The sequence below is a fragment of the Carcharhinus amblyrhynchos genome, chromosome 15 (assembly GCF_965287045.1).
Source record: "Carcharhinus amblyrhynchos chromosome 15, sCarAmb.v2.hapA, whole genome shotgun sequence".
Classification (NCBI taxonomy): Eukaryota; Metazoa; Chordata; class Chondrichthyes; order Carcharhiniformes; family Carcharhinidae; genus Carcharhinus; species Carcharhinus amblyrhynchos.
This window is the reverse complement of record NC_137338.1, coordinates 38,088,110-38,106,957: the sequence shown is the minus strand read 5'-3', so window position 1 is coordinate 38,106,957 and position 18,848 is coordinate 38,088,110. Positions and strand designations below refer to the sequence as shown.

The window sequence follows — 18,848 nt, the reverse complement described above, 5'->3', positions numbered from 1 at the left end:
GATGGGAAAGGGGTGCTGCAAAGAGGCAGACTTTCCAAAGAACCAGATACAGTCCAGACAACCGAGGAATTGGGACATAAACAGTGTCTTAAGACCGAAGTTAAGAAAACAGTGACCAAGATATTGCTAAGAATTCAAGGAGGAGTAAACAAAGTGTTCTGAGTTAAAGAGAGAGTAACCAGATTTAAAATGAGAAAGGAGACTGTAGAAGTAAACCAAAGTTTGATAATCAACAGTAAAAATAATTGTGAAGTTTGTACAATAGTCAAGATAAAGAAATCCTGAAAATCCTAGATACTGGATTTGTTGTTAAAAATGGAGCAAAATTTTTTTTTGAAAACAGAGTCAATTAGAAAACCTGAACTGACTTTTGGAATGCAAACCCACTGTGTGGAGTTTGCACATTCACTTAAGGTCTGTGAGTTTCCTCTGGTGCTCTGGTTTCCTCCCACAGCCCAAAGGCTGTGGATTGGCCATGGTAAAAATGCGTACGGTCATGCAGTTGGGCGGGGAGGGGCTGAATAAAATGCTGTTTTGGAGAGTCAGTGTAGACTTGATGGGCCAAATGGGCTCCTTCATTGTATTATAGGGATTCTATGGTTCTATTTTTTCTTTTCAAGGTTCATAAATGTGTTGTTGCTTTCTTGGTATAAGTGCACCTCTTCAATTGTGACCGAATTCTTCCAATCCCCATTTTTTGAGATAATCACACATCTCTCATCAGCCTTAACCATGCTGTAGGCAATTACACGATTCACCTTTAACACCTCGCTTTTATACTCCAGATCTTTGTGGCTGTGCTTGCTTGGTTCTACTCTTGAATATCAAATTGTAACCAGATAAACCCAAGTCAAGACTTCTCATGATACTCCCATGTCAATATACTCAGAACCACAAAAGTATCTTTGGTGCCTTCCTTCGCTTTATCTACAGGCTGCCCCTTGGAGTCACCTTCACATTTATGTTAATGAATTCGAGCTTCATCACCTTAACACCTTTTTAGAACCATTCAATGCTTCTGTGTCAGCCTCTTTGTCCAACATTAAAGATTTGATGAAAAAGGTTTTAAAATAAGCCAACTTGAATGCTTCAATAAAACCTATCAAACAAAAAGAACTTGCAGTTATATAATCTGTCCTGACCTCAGGATATGCCAAAACACTTAACAGCCAATGCATTTTGCACAGGTTTTTAATGTTTAATGTATTTATACTATAATGGTGCAATTGTGTATTTTGATTACATAGGTTATAGTCTTCTGCCATAGTTTTCTTTTACACCAGAATACTATATTTTTCAAGATCAGAGCCTTTTGTTGGTAGTGAGGCCAACAAATTGCAAACCTATCATCTCAAATTGCCATTAGTTGAGTCGTTATTCATGTAGCACCTGGAGCCTGTTGAATGTACACCACTGCTTTCCCCCTCATATTAAGTTGACTGATGTATGTGTCAGATGTTAGGAAACATTGGAAAAGGGTGCATATCATTCAATGTGCTAGATACACACCAATATGGGGTAAACAAGTCTAGGTGATTTTCAACCTACATAAAACTGAAAAGCAAAAAACTGGACCTCTTTTCTGGAGATTTACAAAACACCCTCTTTCCTCTCAAGGAACTCTGCTGTCATAATAATGAGGTTAAAAAAAACAGATATAATAAAAATCGGATACAATAAAAAAATTGATAAAGGAGGCACGGTTGGTAGGGCTCAAAGTAGAAAAATCAACTAGTCCATCTGAATGCATCATAAGTTGCTGAGGAAAGTTAATGGGGAAACCGCAGAGGCTCTGCCCACAATCTTCCAATCTTTTTTTTTATATGGGATTGATGCCACTGGAGTGAAGGGTAAAAATATTTGACGCCTGTTCAAAAAGAACTAATATAGGCAAATGAGCCTAACGTCAGAGGTGGGGAAATTTTGAGACATTCTAATTCAGGGCAAAATTTATACTCTACTTGGTTAAAAAGAATAAGAATCAGCAGTACAATTTGGAGTATTTCTATGTCAGACTGTTGCTTGACTAGTCGATGAAACAGCTTTTCAAATTTTGATACAAGTCCTAAAATATCAGTGAGGAGGGCTAGATGTGCCTTTGTCATGCCCAATGTTTAGGCCTCTGGTGGTGCGTCCGGTTTTATTCTTCAGACTTATTTGTACCAGCTTGGTACAACTGCATGGCTTGCTATGCCTTTTAAGAAACCAATAAGAGTCAACAACATTGCTGAGAGTTTGGAATCACTTGTGGGTCATATGGGCAAGAACAGCAGATTTCCTTCTAAAAAATGAGTCTTGCAAACCAAAAATAGGGTCTAATGACAATTATGATTGAGAGTTTTAAGGCAGAGATGATCAGATCCTTGGTAAACAGTGATAAGTTGTCAGGGTTGGCAGGACATAGATTTAGGGTTACTACCAGATCACAATTTTATTAAATGGCAAAGCAAGCTTGAGGGGCTGAATGGCCTACTATATTTTTATACCAGATTTATTGAAAGTGAATTTAAATTCCCCAGTTGCTATTGCGAGATTTGTACTTGTGCTGCAGACCACCAGTCTAGTAACATAATTACATGCAAGATGTACCCATGCGAGATCACCTTTTGTTCAAAGCTGGCCTTTCTGAACATTCCCAGAAACAAAAGCATGTGCAATCCATAGAGAACTGTAAAATTGTAAAACCTTCCCATCCTACCCTGATCAAATCCAATACCAGTGTCTTGTGTTTAAACAAAGGAAACCACAATCGGATGAGGGAAGCGTTGGCTAAGGTAAACTAGGAGCCAAAACTTCATGCTAGGACAATTGATGAACAATGGAAGGCTTTCAAAGCGAATTTTCAAAGTGCTCAGCAAAAGTATATACCAGTGAAAAGGGATAATCAGCCATGGAAATCTGAGAAAATAAAGAAGAGTATCAAATTGAAAGATAATGCATACAAAGTGGCAAAGATCAGTGGGAAACTAGAGGATTTGGAAATCTTTAAAGGTCAACAGAATATTACAAAAAAAGCTATAAAGAAAAGTTAGATTATGAGAGTAAACCAGATCAAAATATAAAAACAGATAGTAAAAGTTTCTACAAATACATAAAATGAAAAAGAGGGGCTAAGGTAAACATTGGTCCTTTAGAGGATGAGAAGGGGGATGTAATAACTGGAAATGAGAAAATGGCTGAGGCATTGAACAGGTATTTCACAGCGGAATACATAAATTACATGCCAAAAATTGATGACAAGGAGTCTATGGCAGGTGAAGACCTAGAAACAATTATCACCCAAAAGATATTGTTGGGCAAGCTAATGGGGTTAAAGGTAAAAGTAGCCAAGTCTCCTGGACCTGATGGAATGCATCCCAAATACTAAAAGAGATGGTGGGGATAACAGCAAATGCACTTGAGGTAATTTACCAAAATTTGCTGGACTCTGGGGCAGTTCTGGCAGATTTGAAAACAGCAAATGTGATGCCACTCTGATTAAAAAAAGGAAGTAGACAAAAGGCAGGTTAGCTTAACTTCTGCAGTGGGGAAAATGCTTGGATCCATCATCAAGGAAGAAATAGCAAGACATCGGGATAGAAATTGTCTCATTGGGCAGACACAGCTTGGATTCATGAAAGGGAAGTCATGTTTAACTAATTTACTGTAATTCTTCATGGACATTACGAGCACAGTGGACGTGGTGTACCTGGATTTCCAGATGGCATTGGACAAGACACCGCACAAAAGGCTACATAAAAGTGCAAAGCAAACAGGTAATGTATTAACATGGACAGAGGATTAGTTAACTAACAGAAAGCTGAGTAGGGATAAATAGGTGTTTTTCTGGTTGGCAGTCAATGGCGAGTGGTGTGCCTCCAGGATCAGTGTTGCAGCTGCAATTATTTACAATTTACGTAGTCATCAACTCTAAATCATCTAAGTGTAGTGTCAAAGTTTGCAGCTGATATGAAGATGAGTGGTACAGCAGAGTGTGCAGAGGACACAAAGTCTGTATAGGGATATGGATAGTTTAAATGAGTAGACAAGGGTCTGGAAATGGAGTACTTTGTGAGGTCATCCATTTTGTTGGAATAACAGCAAAATTATTATTTAAATGGTAAAAAATTTCAGCATGATGATATGCAGAGGGGCCTGGGTGTCCTTGTGCATGAATCACAAAAAGTTGGTTTGCAGGTGCAGCAGGTAATTATGGCAATTTGAATTTAGTCCTTCAATGTTAGAGGGACAGAGTTTTAAAACAGCGAGGTTGTGTTACAGCTGTACAAGGTGCTGGTGAGGCCACACCTGGAGTACTGAATACAGTTTTGGTCTCCTTAGTTGAGAAAAAATGTATTGCCACTGGAGGGGGTGCAGAGAAGATTCACTCAGTTGATTCTGGAGTTGAGAGGGTTGGTTTATGAGGAGAGACTGAGTAGACTAGGGCTATACTTATTGGAACTTAGAAGAAAGAGAAGGGACCTTATAGAAACACAAGATTATGAAGGGAATAGGTGAGATAGAAGCAGGCAGATTGTTTCCTCTGGCAGTGAAACTAGAACTACGGGGCATAGCCTCAAAATTAGGGGAAGCAAATTTAGGACTGAGTTGAAAAGGAACTTCTTCACCCAAAGGGTTGTGAAGCTGTAGAATTCCCTGCCCAATGAATTGAATGTTTTTAAGGCAAAAATAGCTTTTTGAACGGTAAAGGAATTAAGGGTTATGGTGAATGTGTGGTAAGTGGAGCTGAGCCCACAAAAAGGTCAGCCATGATCTTATTGAATGGTGGAGCAGGCTCGACAGGCCAGATCGCCTACTCCTAGTTCTTGTGTTCTAAAAAACATTCCTCTGCAAGCACACCATAGGGAGAGCAGATAAAATTCAACAGGATTTTTAATGACCAATGGCCAGACTGGCCTTTGGCAAAATAGGCCATGTCATTCTGTAAACTCCTCCAGTTCTGATCTAGTGAAAAGGTAAAAGCTAACAATTGAATAAGTCACTGAAGTAACAAGCCTGAGGCATGAGAAAAGAATGGAAGATACACACAGAGGGCAAACAGAAGCAAGAATTACAAAGGTCAGAAACAGTAAAAGCAAGATAGCGAAGTGCAGAGAAAAGGAGGAAGAGTCGTTAAGCAAAAAAAAAGTGAAAGAAATGAGAAAAAGCATAAGAACAGCAAAAAAAAACAATGCAGGGATGGACAATTCCTAACCATAATTACTGACCTTGTGGTGTGATTTATGAAAAGCAGCAAGTGTGGTACATTTGAATATTCAAAAGGTATTTGCTAAACTACCATATAACAAAGACTTCTTACAAAATTTAAGATTCTAAATCCAAAATAATAACCTGGATAAAGGATGCCAGATTAACAGAAGCAAATGACAGGAAAAATTACATTCTTGGATTGGAAAGATAAATCAATGTTAGGTTCTGTCATTTCTCATACACAAATAAGATGGAGGCATGGGCATAGATAAAATAGTTATAATCAAATTAGACAGCACAGAAAATGGTGATGAAGAATGCAGGAAATTGCAGGTCAAACAAATAGGAGTGGGAAGATAAGCAGTAAATGCAGATAGCTGTGAAGTGATACGTTTTGGAAAAAAGATAATGGATATATATCCCAAATAGTAAAATTCTCAATGGCGTGGAGGAAGAAGGTGGAACATACGATATCAAGAATTAGTGGATATAGAGAGATTTGGAATGTAAGAGTTTTATTAGCGCAGAAATATTTGAAGGGGGGTGAAATTCATTCAAAACTTGAACTTATTTCGCAGGGTAAGTAGTGAATCACTGGTCAGTAAATGAATAACCAGGTTTAATTACTAACTGAAGAATAAAAACTCTGTTTAGAAGAACTTTTTACGTGGAATGTTATTAAAATATAAGTTTTACGTCACCACTGAAATCAGATCAATCTCTGTATTGAAGATGGATTCTGATAATTATACAGAAAAAATAAAAGGAGGCAACTGTATTGCTGTGGTTTGCCCTGACATGAGGCTAGAACTAGCATAGCTTCAATGGATGAAATAGCCTCCGTGCGTCTATCAAGTTCCTATAACTTTAACAATTTAGCAAGGGACCTGGCACTGATCCTTGTGATATGCCACCGGACACAGGCCCTCCGCCACACAACCAGCCTTCTACCACCATTGTTTCCTACCACTAAGCCAGTTTTGGATCTAACTTGCTAAGTTACCCTGGATCCCAAGCACTTTACCTTCTTTATCAGTCTCTAATGGGAGAAAAGCTGCAGCAGGCGACGGTGCAGAGGGACCTCGGGGTCCTTGTGCATGAGTCGCAAAAACCCAGCTTGCAGGTGCAGCAAGTGGTCAGGAAGGCGAAAGGGATGCTGGCCTTCATAGCGAGGGGGATTGAATATAAAAGTAGGGAGGTCTTGCTGCGGCTGTATAGGGCATTGGTGAGGCCGCAGCTGGAGTACTGCGTGCAGTTTTGGGCGCCGTACTTACGCAAGGATATTTTGGCCTTGGAGGGAGTGCAGAGGAGGTTTACTAGGCTGATGCCGGAGTTGAGGGGGTTGAGCTATGAGGAAAGGCTGAATAAATTAGGCTTGTACTCGTTAGAGTTTAGAAGAATGAGGGGAGATCTCATTGAGACGTATAAGATGATGAATGGGATGGATAGGATAGAGGTGGAGAGACTCTTCCCGCTCAGAAAGGATAGTAGGACTAGGGGGCACAGCCTCAAGATAAAGGGGGGGCAGTTTAGAACGGAGTTGAGGAAGAACTTCTTCACTCAAAGGGTGGTGAATCTCTGGAATTCTCTGCCTGTTGAAGTGGTGGAGGCTACCTCGCTAAATATTTTTAAGACGCGGGTTGATGGGTTTTTGATAAGAGAGGGGATTAAGGGTTATGGGGAGGGGGCAGGAATGTGGAACTGAGCCACGACAGGTCAGCCATGATCTTATTGAATGGCGGGGCAGGCTCAAAGGGCTAGTTGGCCTACTCCTGCTCCTATTTCTTATGTTCTTATGAGACCTTGTCAAAGGCTTTGTAGAGATCCATATAAACTAGATCAACTGCACTAACCTCACTGACATATCACCTTCATGAAAAATTCATCCTAGTTTGTTAGGCATGCCCTCCCTTTGACAAAGCCATGCTAACTATCTCCAATCAAAGCTTGCCTCGCCAAGTGGAGATTAATTCTCTCCTTCAGAATTGTCTTCAATCGTTGCCCTATCAATGATGTGAGACTCATTGGCCTGCAATTCCTTGGTTTATCTCTGCCACCCTTAGCAGTCCTCCAATTCGCTGGCACCTTCCCTTTGGCCAGAAGAATTGAAAATTTGGGTCAAAGCCCCTGTAATTTTCTCCTTTGTCTCCTACAGCATCTTGACATAATTCATTCAGATCTGGCGATATGTCCACTTTTAAGCCTGCCAAAACTTCCAGTAGCTCCTCACTCCCACATCATACTGTTCATGAACTTTACAGATCTACTCCCCGAATTCTGTACCTAGAATAGAATGTTTTAGGATTCTCGCGAATTTTACCTACCACTGCTTTCTCATGCCAAATTACACTGCTCCACTAATTGCTTTCTTACGTTATGCACCCCACCCCGGAATTCCTATACTCCAGAGGCCTCTGCTGATTTGCTCCCTTTGTCCCTGCTCAAAGCCTCTCCTTTCTTATCCAGTCCTGAATATTCCTAGACATCCAGGGTTCTGTGTTTGTTGCTCTGACATTTCATTCTAAAGAGAACATGTTGGGCCTGTACACTCTCCATTTCCTTTTTGAAAACTCTCCCACTGCTCTGCCGTAGATTTTCCCACAAGAAGCTAATCTCTCTCTTCCCTGCTCCCACATATAAAAGTCTGCCCTTGATTGCACCAATGATATCTGTTTCAACTGCTCCAAGTGGCAAGGACGGTACTTCTCTATAAGTGGGAAGTTCAAGCTTTAGTACCAAGCCTCTTACCACCAATATTCTGGTATTTCTCCTCCCTTTGGCATCTCATTTTGTTCCACTCTCTAGCCCCATCTTTTAAAATCCTCCAAGTTTCTTATTTAATTATTCTCCCTCTGCAACGAGCATTGTTACGCTTGGTGATTTCAAACTCTACCTCTCCTCTAAATGTTACTGTTCTAGCACAAACACTTCCCTTGTTCATCATCAGCCCCTCAAATTTGCCAGCTCACATCATTATTCTACGCTGAGTCTCAACTACTGATTAATTAACTTCTCCTTGATCAGCCCTATCCTTCTCCTACCTGCCAACTCCACTTCCTCTTCTTTCTGCTAAGCCATTTACAACTGCTCTTTCACACTCCTCACTATCGATTATTTGACTTGCCATATGCCATGATATCTCTGCAGAGCCTACCTAGTAATGATTTCTCCTTGTACCTCAGATCTCCAAAGTCCCCACCCAACTCTATCTCCCCCCCTCCTCATCTACATGCTATCTTCTGGCAGCATTATCCAAAAGCACATGATCAGCTTGCAAATAAATACAGATGATACTCTATCCCTACCTACCCTCGTCAGCCTGTTTGTTGGGACATCCAAACCTAAATGAGATATATTTCCTCAAAAAAAACAAGGAGTAGACCACAGAGCAGGCTCGACAATCTGCCATTCAACAAAATCATGGAGAAGCTTGGATTTTAACTCCATTTTCCTGTCCGCTCCCCATATCCCTCAGACCAAAAATCCATCTACCCTAGCTTTAAACATAAACAACAGAACATCCATAATTCACTAGGTTAGAGAATTCCAAAGATTTACAACCCTTAATTTCTCCTCATCTCACTCCTAAATGATGAGTCCATACCGAGAGAATATTCTCTAGTTAAACACTGTCCTATTGCCAACACAAGGTCCAAACCTCACCAGTGATACCATCTCCTTGCCACATATTCCAACTCACTCCCCCGCCATCACAAGTTGATCCATTATTTACAAATTCAGCAACCTCTTTGACCCTGCGCCAGGTTTCAAATTCCGTATCATTTTTTCTTTCACAGCATCTGTGTATCACTGGCTAGATCGGTATTTATTTGCCATCCCTAATTTCCCTCGAGATGGTGGCGGTGGGCCAGCTTCTTAAACTACTGTCGCTGGTGTGGTGCAGATACACCCATAGATCACTGTTAGAAAGGGAGTTCTAGGATTCTTATCCAGAGACAATGAAAGAACAATATTGAAAATGAAACTTGACGTTCCCATGCATCTAATGCTTGTCCTCTAGGTAGTACAGGTTGTGGGTCTGGAATATACTGTCGAAGGAATCTGGGCGAGTTGCTGCACAGCACCTTGCAAATGGTACACACTGCTACCAATGTGTGTCAGTGGTGGAGAGGATGAAGGGAGTGCCAAGAGAACTGCTTTGTCTGTCTTGGATAATATAGAGCTTCTCAAGTGTTGTTGAAGCTGCACTCATCGTGGCAAGTGGAGATTATTCCATCACGTTTCCATCTTGTGCACGTAAGTGGAGGACAAGCTTTGGGGAGTTACTCTCCACACACATTCCCAGCCTCTGGCCTGTTCTCGTAGCCAGTATTTACATGGGTGATCCAACTCAATTTCTCTTCAATGGTAATGACTAGGATGGTGATAGTAAGGAACTCACCAGTGGTAATGCAATTGAATGTCATGGGGAGATGTTCACTGCTTGGCACTTCCGTGGTGCGAATGTTATTTGCCATTTATTAGCCCAAGCCTGAGTGTTGTCCAGATCTTGCTGCAAAAGGGCACCAATGGGTTCAGCATCCAAGGAGTTGCAATTAGTCCTAAATATTCTCATCGATGAGCATCCCCATTTCTGACATTTCATTCGTTTAAGGGCATTTATTGCCCATCCCAATTGCTCTTGAAAAGATGAGAGTGACCTGACTTCTTGAACCACTACAACCCCTGTGGGGCAAGTGCATCCACAGTGCTGTTAGGGAGGAAGTTCCAGGATTTTGATCCAGCCACAGTGAAGGGAAGGCAAGATACTTTCAAGTTAGGATAGACAATGGCTTGGAGGGCAACCTCCAGGTGGTGGTGTTCCTATGTACCTGCTTCCCTTGCCCTTCTGGATGGTAGCAGTCAGGGCTGTGGAAGATATTGTCCAAGCATCTTCCTGATAGAGGGAAAGTCATCGATGAGACAGATGAAGATGGTCAAGGCCTTGGACACTAACTTTGAGGAACTTCTCCAGAGATTCCTGGAACGGAGCTTTTGATTTGATTTGTCATATGTATTGACAGTGACGAGTATTGTTCCTTATGTGCTATACAAACAAAGCATACAGGAGGAAAGGAGAGTGTGCAGAATAGTATTACAGTCATAGCAAAAAGATCAACTTAATGCAAGGTAGGTCCATTCAAGTGTCTGATGGCAGCAGGAAAGAAGCTGCTCCTGAGACAGTTGGTACGTCTTCAGATTTTTGTATCTTTTTCCTGATGAAAGAAAGTATGTCCGAGATGCTTGGGGTCCTTGATAATACTGGCTTCTTTTCCGAGGCCGCGAGAAGCATAGGCAGTGTCAACGGATGGAAAGCTAGTTTGCATGACTGACTGGCTTCATTCACGACCCTTTGTAGTTTCTTGCGGTCTTATATAGAGCAGGAGCTATTCCAAGCTGAGAGACAACCAAGAAAAATGCTTTCTATGGTGCATCAGTAAAAGTTGGTGAGAGTCATAGCTGACATGCCAAATTTTCTGAGCTACCTGAGAAAGTAGAGGTGTTGGTGGGCTTAACTATAGTGTCAGCATGGAGGGACCAGGACACATTTTTGGTAATCTGGACACCTAAAAACTTGAAGTTCTTGGCCATTTCTACTTTGTCCCCATTGATGTAGACAGGGGCATGTCCTCCACTTCACTTCCTGAAGTCAGTGACTATCCCTTTCATTTTGTTGACATTGAGGGAGATTGTCATCACCCCAGTTCAGCAGATTCTCCCTTGCTCTTTTGTGTACTCTGACTCGTCATTGTTTGAGATCCAACCCACTACAATGGTGTCAACAGCAGACTTGAAAATCGAGTTGGAGGGAAATTTGGCCACAGTCATGGTGTATAAGGAGATGAGAATACAGCCTTGCGGGGCACTGGTGTTGAGGATGATCATGGAGATGTTGTTGCCTATCTTTAATGATTGCAGTCTATGGGTTAAGAAGTCTAGGATCCAGTCACAGAAGGGGAAGCTGAGCCCCAGGCCACAGAGTTTGAACAGGAGTTTTGTACGGATAATGGAATTGAAGGCTGAGCTGTAGTCAATAAATGAGTCTGAAATAGTTGTTTTTGTTATCTAGGTGCTCCAGGGTTGAGTGTTGGGCCAGGGAGATGGTGTCTGCTATGGACCTGTTGCAGCAATAGGCGAACTGTAGTGAATCCAGGCAATCTGGGAGGCCAGAACTGATTCATGCCATGACTAACCTTTTGAAGCGCTTCATAATGATGGCTAATGGATAATGATGGTGCAGAGGGACCTCGGGGTCCTTGTGCATGAGTCGCAAAAACCCAGCTTGCAGGTGCAGCAGGTGGTCAGGAAGGCGAATGGGATGCTGGCCTTCATAGCGAGGGGGATTGAATATAAAAGTAGGGAGGTCTTGCTGCAGCTGTATAGGGCATTGGTGAGGCCGCAGCTGGAGTACTGTGTGCAGTTTTGGGCGCCGCACCTGCGCAAGGATATTTTGGCCCTGGAGGGAGTGCAGAGGAGGTTTACTAGGCTGATACCGGAGTTGAGGGGATTGAGCTATGAGGAGAGGCTGAATAAACTAGGCTTGTACTCATTAGAGTTTAGAAGAATGAGGGGAGATCTCATTGAGACGTATAAGATGATGAATGGGATGGATAGGATAGAGGTGGAGAGACTCTTCCCGCTCAAAAAAGACAGTAGGACTAGGGGGCACAGCCTCAAGATAAAGGGGAGGCGGTTTAGAACGGAGTTGAGGAGGAACTTCTTCACTCAAAGGGTGGTGAATCTCTGGAATTCTCTGCCCGTTGAAGTGGTGGAGGCTGCCTCGCTAGATATTTTTAAGAAGCGGGTTGATGGGTTCTTGATAAGAGAAGGGATTAAGGGTTATGGGGAGAGGGCAGGAAAGTGGAACTGAGCCACAACAGATCAGCCATGATCTTATTGAATGGCGGGGCAGGCTCGAAGGGCTAGATGGCCTACTCCTGCTCCTATTTCTTATGTTCTTATTTCTTATATCAGAGCCACCGAAGGATAGTCATTAAGTCACATGGCCTGGCTTTTCTTTGGTACCGGGATGGTGATTATCTTCTTGAAGTAGATAGGGACCTCAGATTGGTGTAAAGAGAGGTTGAAGATGTCTGCAAATACTCTTGCCAGCTGGTCCGCACAAATTTGAGTGCTCGTCCAGGTATCCTATCTGGGCCAGTCGCTTTCTGTGGGTTGGCTTTTGAGAAGGTTGCTCTGAAGTCTGCTACGTTGACCTCAGATACAGGTTCGTCTGAGGCTTCCAGGGTGGAGAGCATGCTCTTGCTGACCTCTTGCTCAAAATGGGCAAAGAACACGTTGAGCTCATTTGGGAGGGGTGCATTGGTGCCAGCAATTTTACATGTCTTCATTTTGTAGTCTGTTACGTCTTGCAGACATGGCAAATGCCCATGTGGCTAGCCTGAGACACTAGCTTGGTCCGTTAACTGTCTTTTGGCATCTTTAATGGATCTCAGTAGATCACATGATTTACCCTCAAACACCTCCTTCCATGGTAGACTCTAACCAGTGGAAAGCTTTTCCCACTGGTTACAGTTTTGCTAGGACTCCTTGATTCTTTACTTGGTCAAATGCTGCCTCACTGTCATGGACAATTACTCTCATGTCACCACTTGAGGTCAGCTCTCTTTGTCCACATTTGGATAGGCCAGGCGCAACCCTAACTGAGCAGAAAGCAGGTTATTACAGAATCATCCATAGGCCAAATGGCCTACTTCTGCACAGTAGGGTTTCTATGATTTCTACTTCTATGATCACAAAGATCACCCATATGCATACCTGTGCCATAGCCCACCTCATCAATTTCCATACCTTTGTTGCCTCCAAACTCAATAACCAGTGATCTCCTGGTCAACCTCCCATCCTCCATCAATATGTGAGCCAAAAATGTGCTGCCCATTTTTACTGAAATTGGTGCAAGAATTAGGCATTTGGCTCATTAAGCTTGCTCTACTATTCAACAAGCTGAAAGCTGATCTTCTACCCCAGCATTCCAAATGACTATCTTGCACAAATCTCACTGATCCATCACTCTATGCTCATTGACCTATAATCGACTATCTCTCGACTTCCTTCATTCCACTATTGGTAGCTGTTCTTTTACCTATGCTGGTCCTCCTCTGATGAATTTATTTTCCAGCCTATATCTGGAATTTAAATCCATGCAAGTTAGTAAAATGTATGCTCGTTACAAATTTCCAAAGTTCAACAGCATTATGATTAATCTTTTAACAAAGATGGGGGGGGGGGTACTGTTGGTTGTTTGCTGGGGTGAAAATGCAAGTTAGAATACATTTCAGAAGGAGTAACTAGAATTTAGCATCACAGATTGCTGTCAAAGGTATCAAACCAATCTGTGGTCGAGCTCAAAGTTAATAAAAAAAATTAATGCATCATTTTAGATGTCATTTTATCTGATGTATTAATAGTGCAGTAGCCAACAAGTTGTTTTTGTTTTCACAAAAGCAAATCATCTACAATGAAGAAAATGAAAATCCAGTTCAACAAAATGACAACATTTCTAACTTTTTCCAGTTCTGATGAAAGGTCATTGACCTGCAAAATTAACTCTGCTTCCCTTTCCACCATTCTGTCTGTATTCTCCATATTTTCTGGTTTTACGACAAAATGCACGCTTTAAAAAAATCCAAACTCTGAAATTATAGTTGGCTTCTTTTAAGGTCAAACCAAATAAACAAACTCAAATTAAATCAGGATAAAGTAAAGGGAGCAGCTCCCCAAAAGGAAGGGGAACAGCCTGAACAAAATGAAAGTGCAAAGGAAACTTGAAAACATCAAGTAAGAATGAGTTTGCGCAAAGAAGACCTTTCAAACCACCCACGTTGTCTCTCTTTGCCAGCCTTGAGTTCCCCATATCCCAGAATCTAACACCCTCTTGAAAGATTTCAGAGGCTTTGCTGCTGCAGCTTGACCAAAAGACAATTCTGGTTAATTCATTTGACAACATTTTCTATGCACTTTTGTCAAACAGCATGGAAAATATTTCAAAGCTCAAACTCCTGAAGGTTTGAAAAGTCATTTTTTTAAAAAATAAAAATCACTCTGTCAAAAAGCAATTTTAACATGGCAAAGCTTTACAAGGCATGTTACAGGAACATGATTGTGGCAACAAACAGGTTAGCAGAGGTGACCTGCTATGTTGGAGATGCCATAGAGGGAGTTTCAGGACTCAGGTGGCTGAAGGTACGGTCACCAATTGTGGGATGTGAGAAGAAGCACAAAAGGACAAAGTTTTTATAACACATTTCTGAAGGCTGGAGACCAAAGGAGGTTCCAGCAATAGGGAAAAGACCATGGTGAGACTTGAACAAAAAGTTGAGAATTTTAACAATCCTTCCCATTTCCCTACCTATATTATTAGGTGTTGTAATACTGAGTAGAGTTCCACTCAGTACCACGTAGCCATTGAAAAGAAGTGTGTTAAATTATGAAGGAAGGAAATATGATCCTGATTGTCAAATCAAAAGGAATGTGCTCATAGATTTTTATTGTATATTTCTAAATTATGGTCATGTAATTTCACAAGAACACAGCTTCAAAAATATTCCAGTTATCACTGCTTCTTGTTGAGACATGACCATATCAAAATTCTTACATCATATCTATGATGGTACCCCCTCAACTATTCACACACAACAATATCTTAAGTCATATCAGACACTTTTCCAGAACTGCAAACAAAAATCAAAATAGGGTTTTGCTACATGTGCCATAAAAAATTAAATATTGGAAGACTGCAGATGAAATTACAGAATGAATTGCAAACAATAAAAGCTGAACTCAAGTTATTGTTTAAATTATATAAAACATACAGAACAACAGTTTTTTTTAAAAAAAACTTTCATATGATGGCTTGGACCTTTCAGGTTTTAGAGACTACATTGAGAACCTTCAGAACAATTTGTTTGGAAGAGAAACTTCAGAAGCAACAATGATATCCCTTGAACTACATAGAAATAAAAGCCTGTGATAAAGATTGAGTTTTTTCCAAGATAACATCTAAAGAAACATCGCATTTGATAATGCACTTTCAATTATAGACTTTTGAAAACATCCACCACCGCTACTATTCTGATTACATAACAGCAATGAAAACATTTTGCATCTCTCGGACAAGGCCAAGGAAAACAGAAAACAATTCTACCATTTGGATATAATTAAGAGTAAATATTTCTCAAGAAGTTTCTAAACAAACGTAAAGATAAGTGAGGCACAAAAATAAGCATTATGATAATAAACATGCATATTTCACATCCTACACTGTGCTATTATAGCATAATCGAGAGTATAGCAGCATGACCCAACCGGCAAGAAAGAAGTCAACATGGATAAACATTTTAAATGAACAATGAAAATCTGATGTTCTGTCTATGCAATAGAGAAATCACGATTGGAATGACTACTTCACCGGAGCCTTTTTCTGTCCTTACAACGAAAATGCATCTTGAATTTGGTTGAAGAAAATGAACCATCCCGTACAACGCTAACAACAATAAGCTCTCTGAATCGAATTGTAACATAGCACATTAATGCAGGTGACAAGAGTGCTTGCTAATTTCTGGGTTTTGAGGGAAACCGAAGCTACTCACTACTTCCTGGGAAGATAAATGCCTGATGCTCCTTCAAAAGGTGGGACTGGATCATTCAGATGTAAAAGACTACAGCCATAGCAACGGTGTCGATATTTCAATTTCAGTTCATTTATTAAAGAGTAAATAAATGTCCACAACCGGTTATACCACTTTTATATTAAAAAGGTGGAAGCTGAATATCGATTTGTTTCCGAACACACAGCTTTGATTTTTAAAATGTATTCGTTTAAATTCAGTTCCAGAATTATTTCAGTGATTAGGGAAAAAAATCTAAATAAATCCTGTCTCGGCCTTATCCTGTAATCCAATGGAAACAGGGAGGGCCTGTCCTGTAAATCCACGAATGAAACCACAACCGTAAGACATCACATTCTGACTGCAGTTTTATTTTCTACTTGAATATACAGATATAAAACACACTTACTTGCCAATCACTTCACACAGCTCGTATACATCTTCAAACAGGACGTCGTCGTCGGCCATAGTCGATAATTAAAATCAGAATTTTGAGAATGGAATTTCAAAGTAGGGGGAAAAAACTCTCCAATCGGGGAAATCAATAAAACGCCTTCTCGTGTAGATCAGTTAAGGAATTCAACACACAATGAAAAGAAAAACAATGCAATTTTCCAGACAGCGCCAGTGAAACGAGAAGACTGATTGATAGTGAAGCAGCCGGGTAAAGCAAGCTGCCGGGCTCCGCTCGGCGCTGTTCTCCTTCTGGCGACCCCACCTTCTCTTTCTCACTGGCTTTTAAAAAAAAACCGATAATCCACCAAGGATTCTCCTCTCGGGATGTAGCTGCTCCCCGAAAAAAAACCAGGCCGAATCCCGACTATTATTCGCAATTAAACGAATGTCTTTTTTTTCAAATATATCACAAGCCAACGTTCTTCAAACCATATTAGCACTTCTCCCAGCGCTGCAGTGTTGCTGTTGATGTCGGCCCGTCCCCCGTCGGTGCGCCGCTTCGCTTTCAGGCGGCGGCGGTTAGTCGGAGCTGAAGCCACCAATCAACGGCCGCTGCTCCTGCTGCCCGCACTTTGGCTGCGTCAGCGCCGAGCTGGCCGGGAGGCGGGCACACCGCGCACGCGCCAAGCTGGCCGGGAGGCCGGCACACTGCGCACGCGCCAAGCTGGCCAGGCGGCGAGCACACACTGCGCACGCGCCGAGCTGGCCGGGATGGCGAGTCCGCACTACGCAGGCGCCTCAGCCTTCCTTCGCGTCTCGGCGTTGCGCGTGCGCCGACGGGGAAGCCTTCAGCACCGGCGCAGAGCGCGCGCACTTGGTTTTTAGCTGGTAACTTGTCAACGGTTAGTCGGTTTTTTTAAACCCGATGGAAAGACACCGTGCCCTTCCATATAATGGGAAATCTGGGTTTGGCTGTATATTTGAAGTTCTGAATTGTGTTGCATGTTGTGGTTGGCGAATGATCGGCCAGTTGGATTATGTACTGTTTTGCAAACCCAGTGCTCTTCCATGCCTTTGCCATCTGCCTATTTCTTGATACCAATTCTTGTCCTGCCAGCCTCTCTATTCCAGGCCTCGTCAATGTCCGCACCTCAAAACTCTGCTGCCTGCGCCCTTCCACCCATCCCATTCACGTTGACCTATATTGTCCATTTGTCCCCCAATGCCTCCGCTTTATAACGTTCCTGTGTTTAAATCCCTTCATGCCTTGCCCACCCATCTGTACAGTCATTGTTGTAATTTAGATAATGCTGCAACCAATTGGTCCACAACCTACATTGTGATAATGATAAGATTATCTATTTTTAGTCATGTTACTTAACAGATAAATATTGGCCAGGATGCATGGGCAAACTCCCCAACTGTTTGAAATTGTATCATATGATATTTAATGCGAAAGGCAGAGAGCGTGAAATTGTTGCGAAACACCGTTAGCCCAACCACTGATTTCCATGTATGGGATGTGTAACTCGCTGCTTCCTGTACATCCCTCCCGAAGTTACTACGTTAAAATGGTACATTCTCCGCGTGTATCTGAACACTTAATGAACGCAAACACAATGATATTCAGCCGAACAAGCTGATGCAACACCAGGATCCCAGATTTGGTCTATGCATATACATTAATCGCTCACGAAAAAGCGTTAGGAAGCCCTGTTCTGAGACTGTTTAAAAGTTTACTCGACACATTGCAGTTGAGGTGCATATGACTTTTGCAAAGGCAAAGTATATAGAAGCATTGTAGTGAGTTACTACACCTAAGATGTTTGTTGCACTAGCAGCAAATGTGATGTGAGAAAAAAGCCATTTTACACAACGAGTCGTTTGGACCTGGAGTGCACCGCCTGAAAGTGTGGTGGAAGCTGGTTCAATCGAGACATTCGATAGAGCATTAGATGATCACTTGAATAGAAACAATGTGCAAAGGTATGGGAGAAAAGAGCAATGGTGCTAAGTCATGCTCATTTGGAGAATTAGTGCAGATGTGATGTGATTCTGTGAAATAGTAAAGAAAGACAAAACAGTCTTACACAGGTATAAGAACATATAAGAACATAAGAAATAGGAGCAGGAGTAGGCCATCTAGTCCTTCGAGCCTGCCCCGCCATTCAATAAGATCATGGCTGATCCGTCGTGTCTCAGTTCCACATTCCCGCCCTCTCCCCATAACCCTTAATCCCCTCGCTTATCAAAAACCCATCAACCCGTGTCTTAAAAATATTTAGCGAGGCAGCCTCCACCACTTCAACGGGCAGAGAATTCCAGAGATTCACCACCCTTTGAGTGAAGAAGTTCCTCCTCAACTCCGTTCTAAACCGCCCCCCCCCCTTTATCTTGAGGCTGCGCCCCCTAGTCCTACTGTCCTTTCTGAGCGGGAAGAGTCTCTCCACCTCTATCCTATTCATCCCATTCATCATCTTATACGCTATTTACCATTTATATAGATGATCTGGAGGAGGGAACCGAGTGTATGGTGTCGAAATTTGCTGATGACACCAAGATTGGTGGAACGGCAAATTGCGCGGAGGGTAGATAGGCTGGGCGAATGGGCCAGGAACTGGCAAATGGAATTTA

The 18,848-nt window shown here is 42.0% G+C and overlaps 1 protein-coding gene across 10 annotated transcripts in view; it reads right to left on the bottom strand.

The window, feature by feature from the left end:
- The window catches only part of caska (calcium/calmodulin-dependent serine protein kinase a), a 417,836-nt gene extending 400,989 nt beyond the window's left edge, over nt 1–16,847 (bottom strand). For all 10 annotated transcript variants that reach the window (XM_080203831.1, XM_080203835.1, XM_080203832.1 and 7 more), the window contains exon 1: nt 16,228–16,847. In XM_080203831.1, the coding sequence (XP_080059957.1) occupies nt 16,228–16,286 (59 nt within the window). In that variant the 5' untranslated portion in view covers nt 16,287–16,847. The remainder of the gene's footprint in view (nt 1–16,227) is intronic.
- Nucleotides 16,848–18,848: the final 2,001 nt, after the last annotated feature.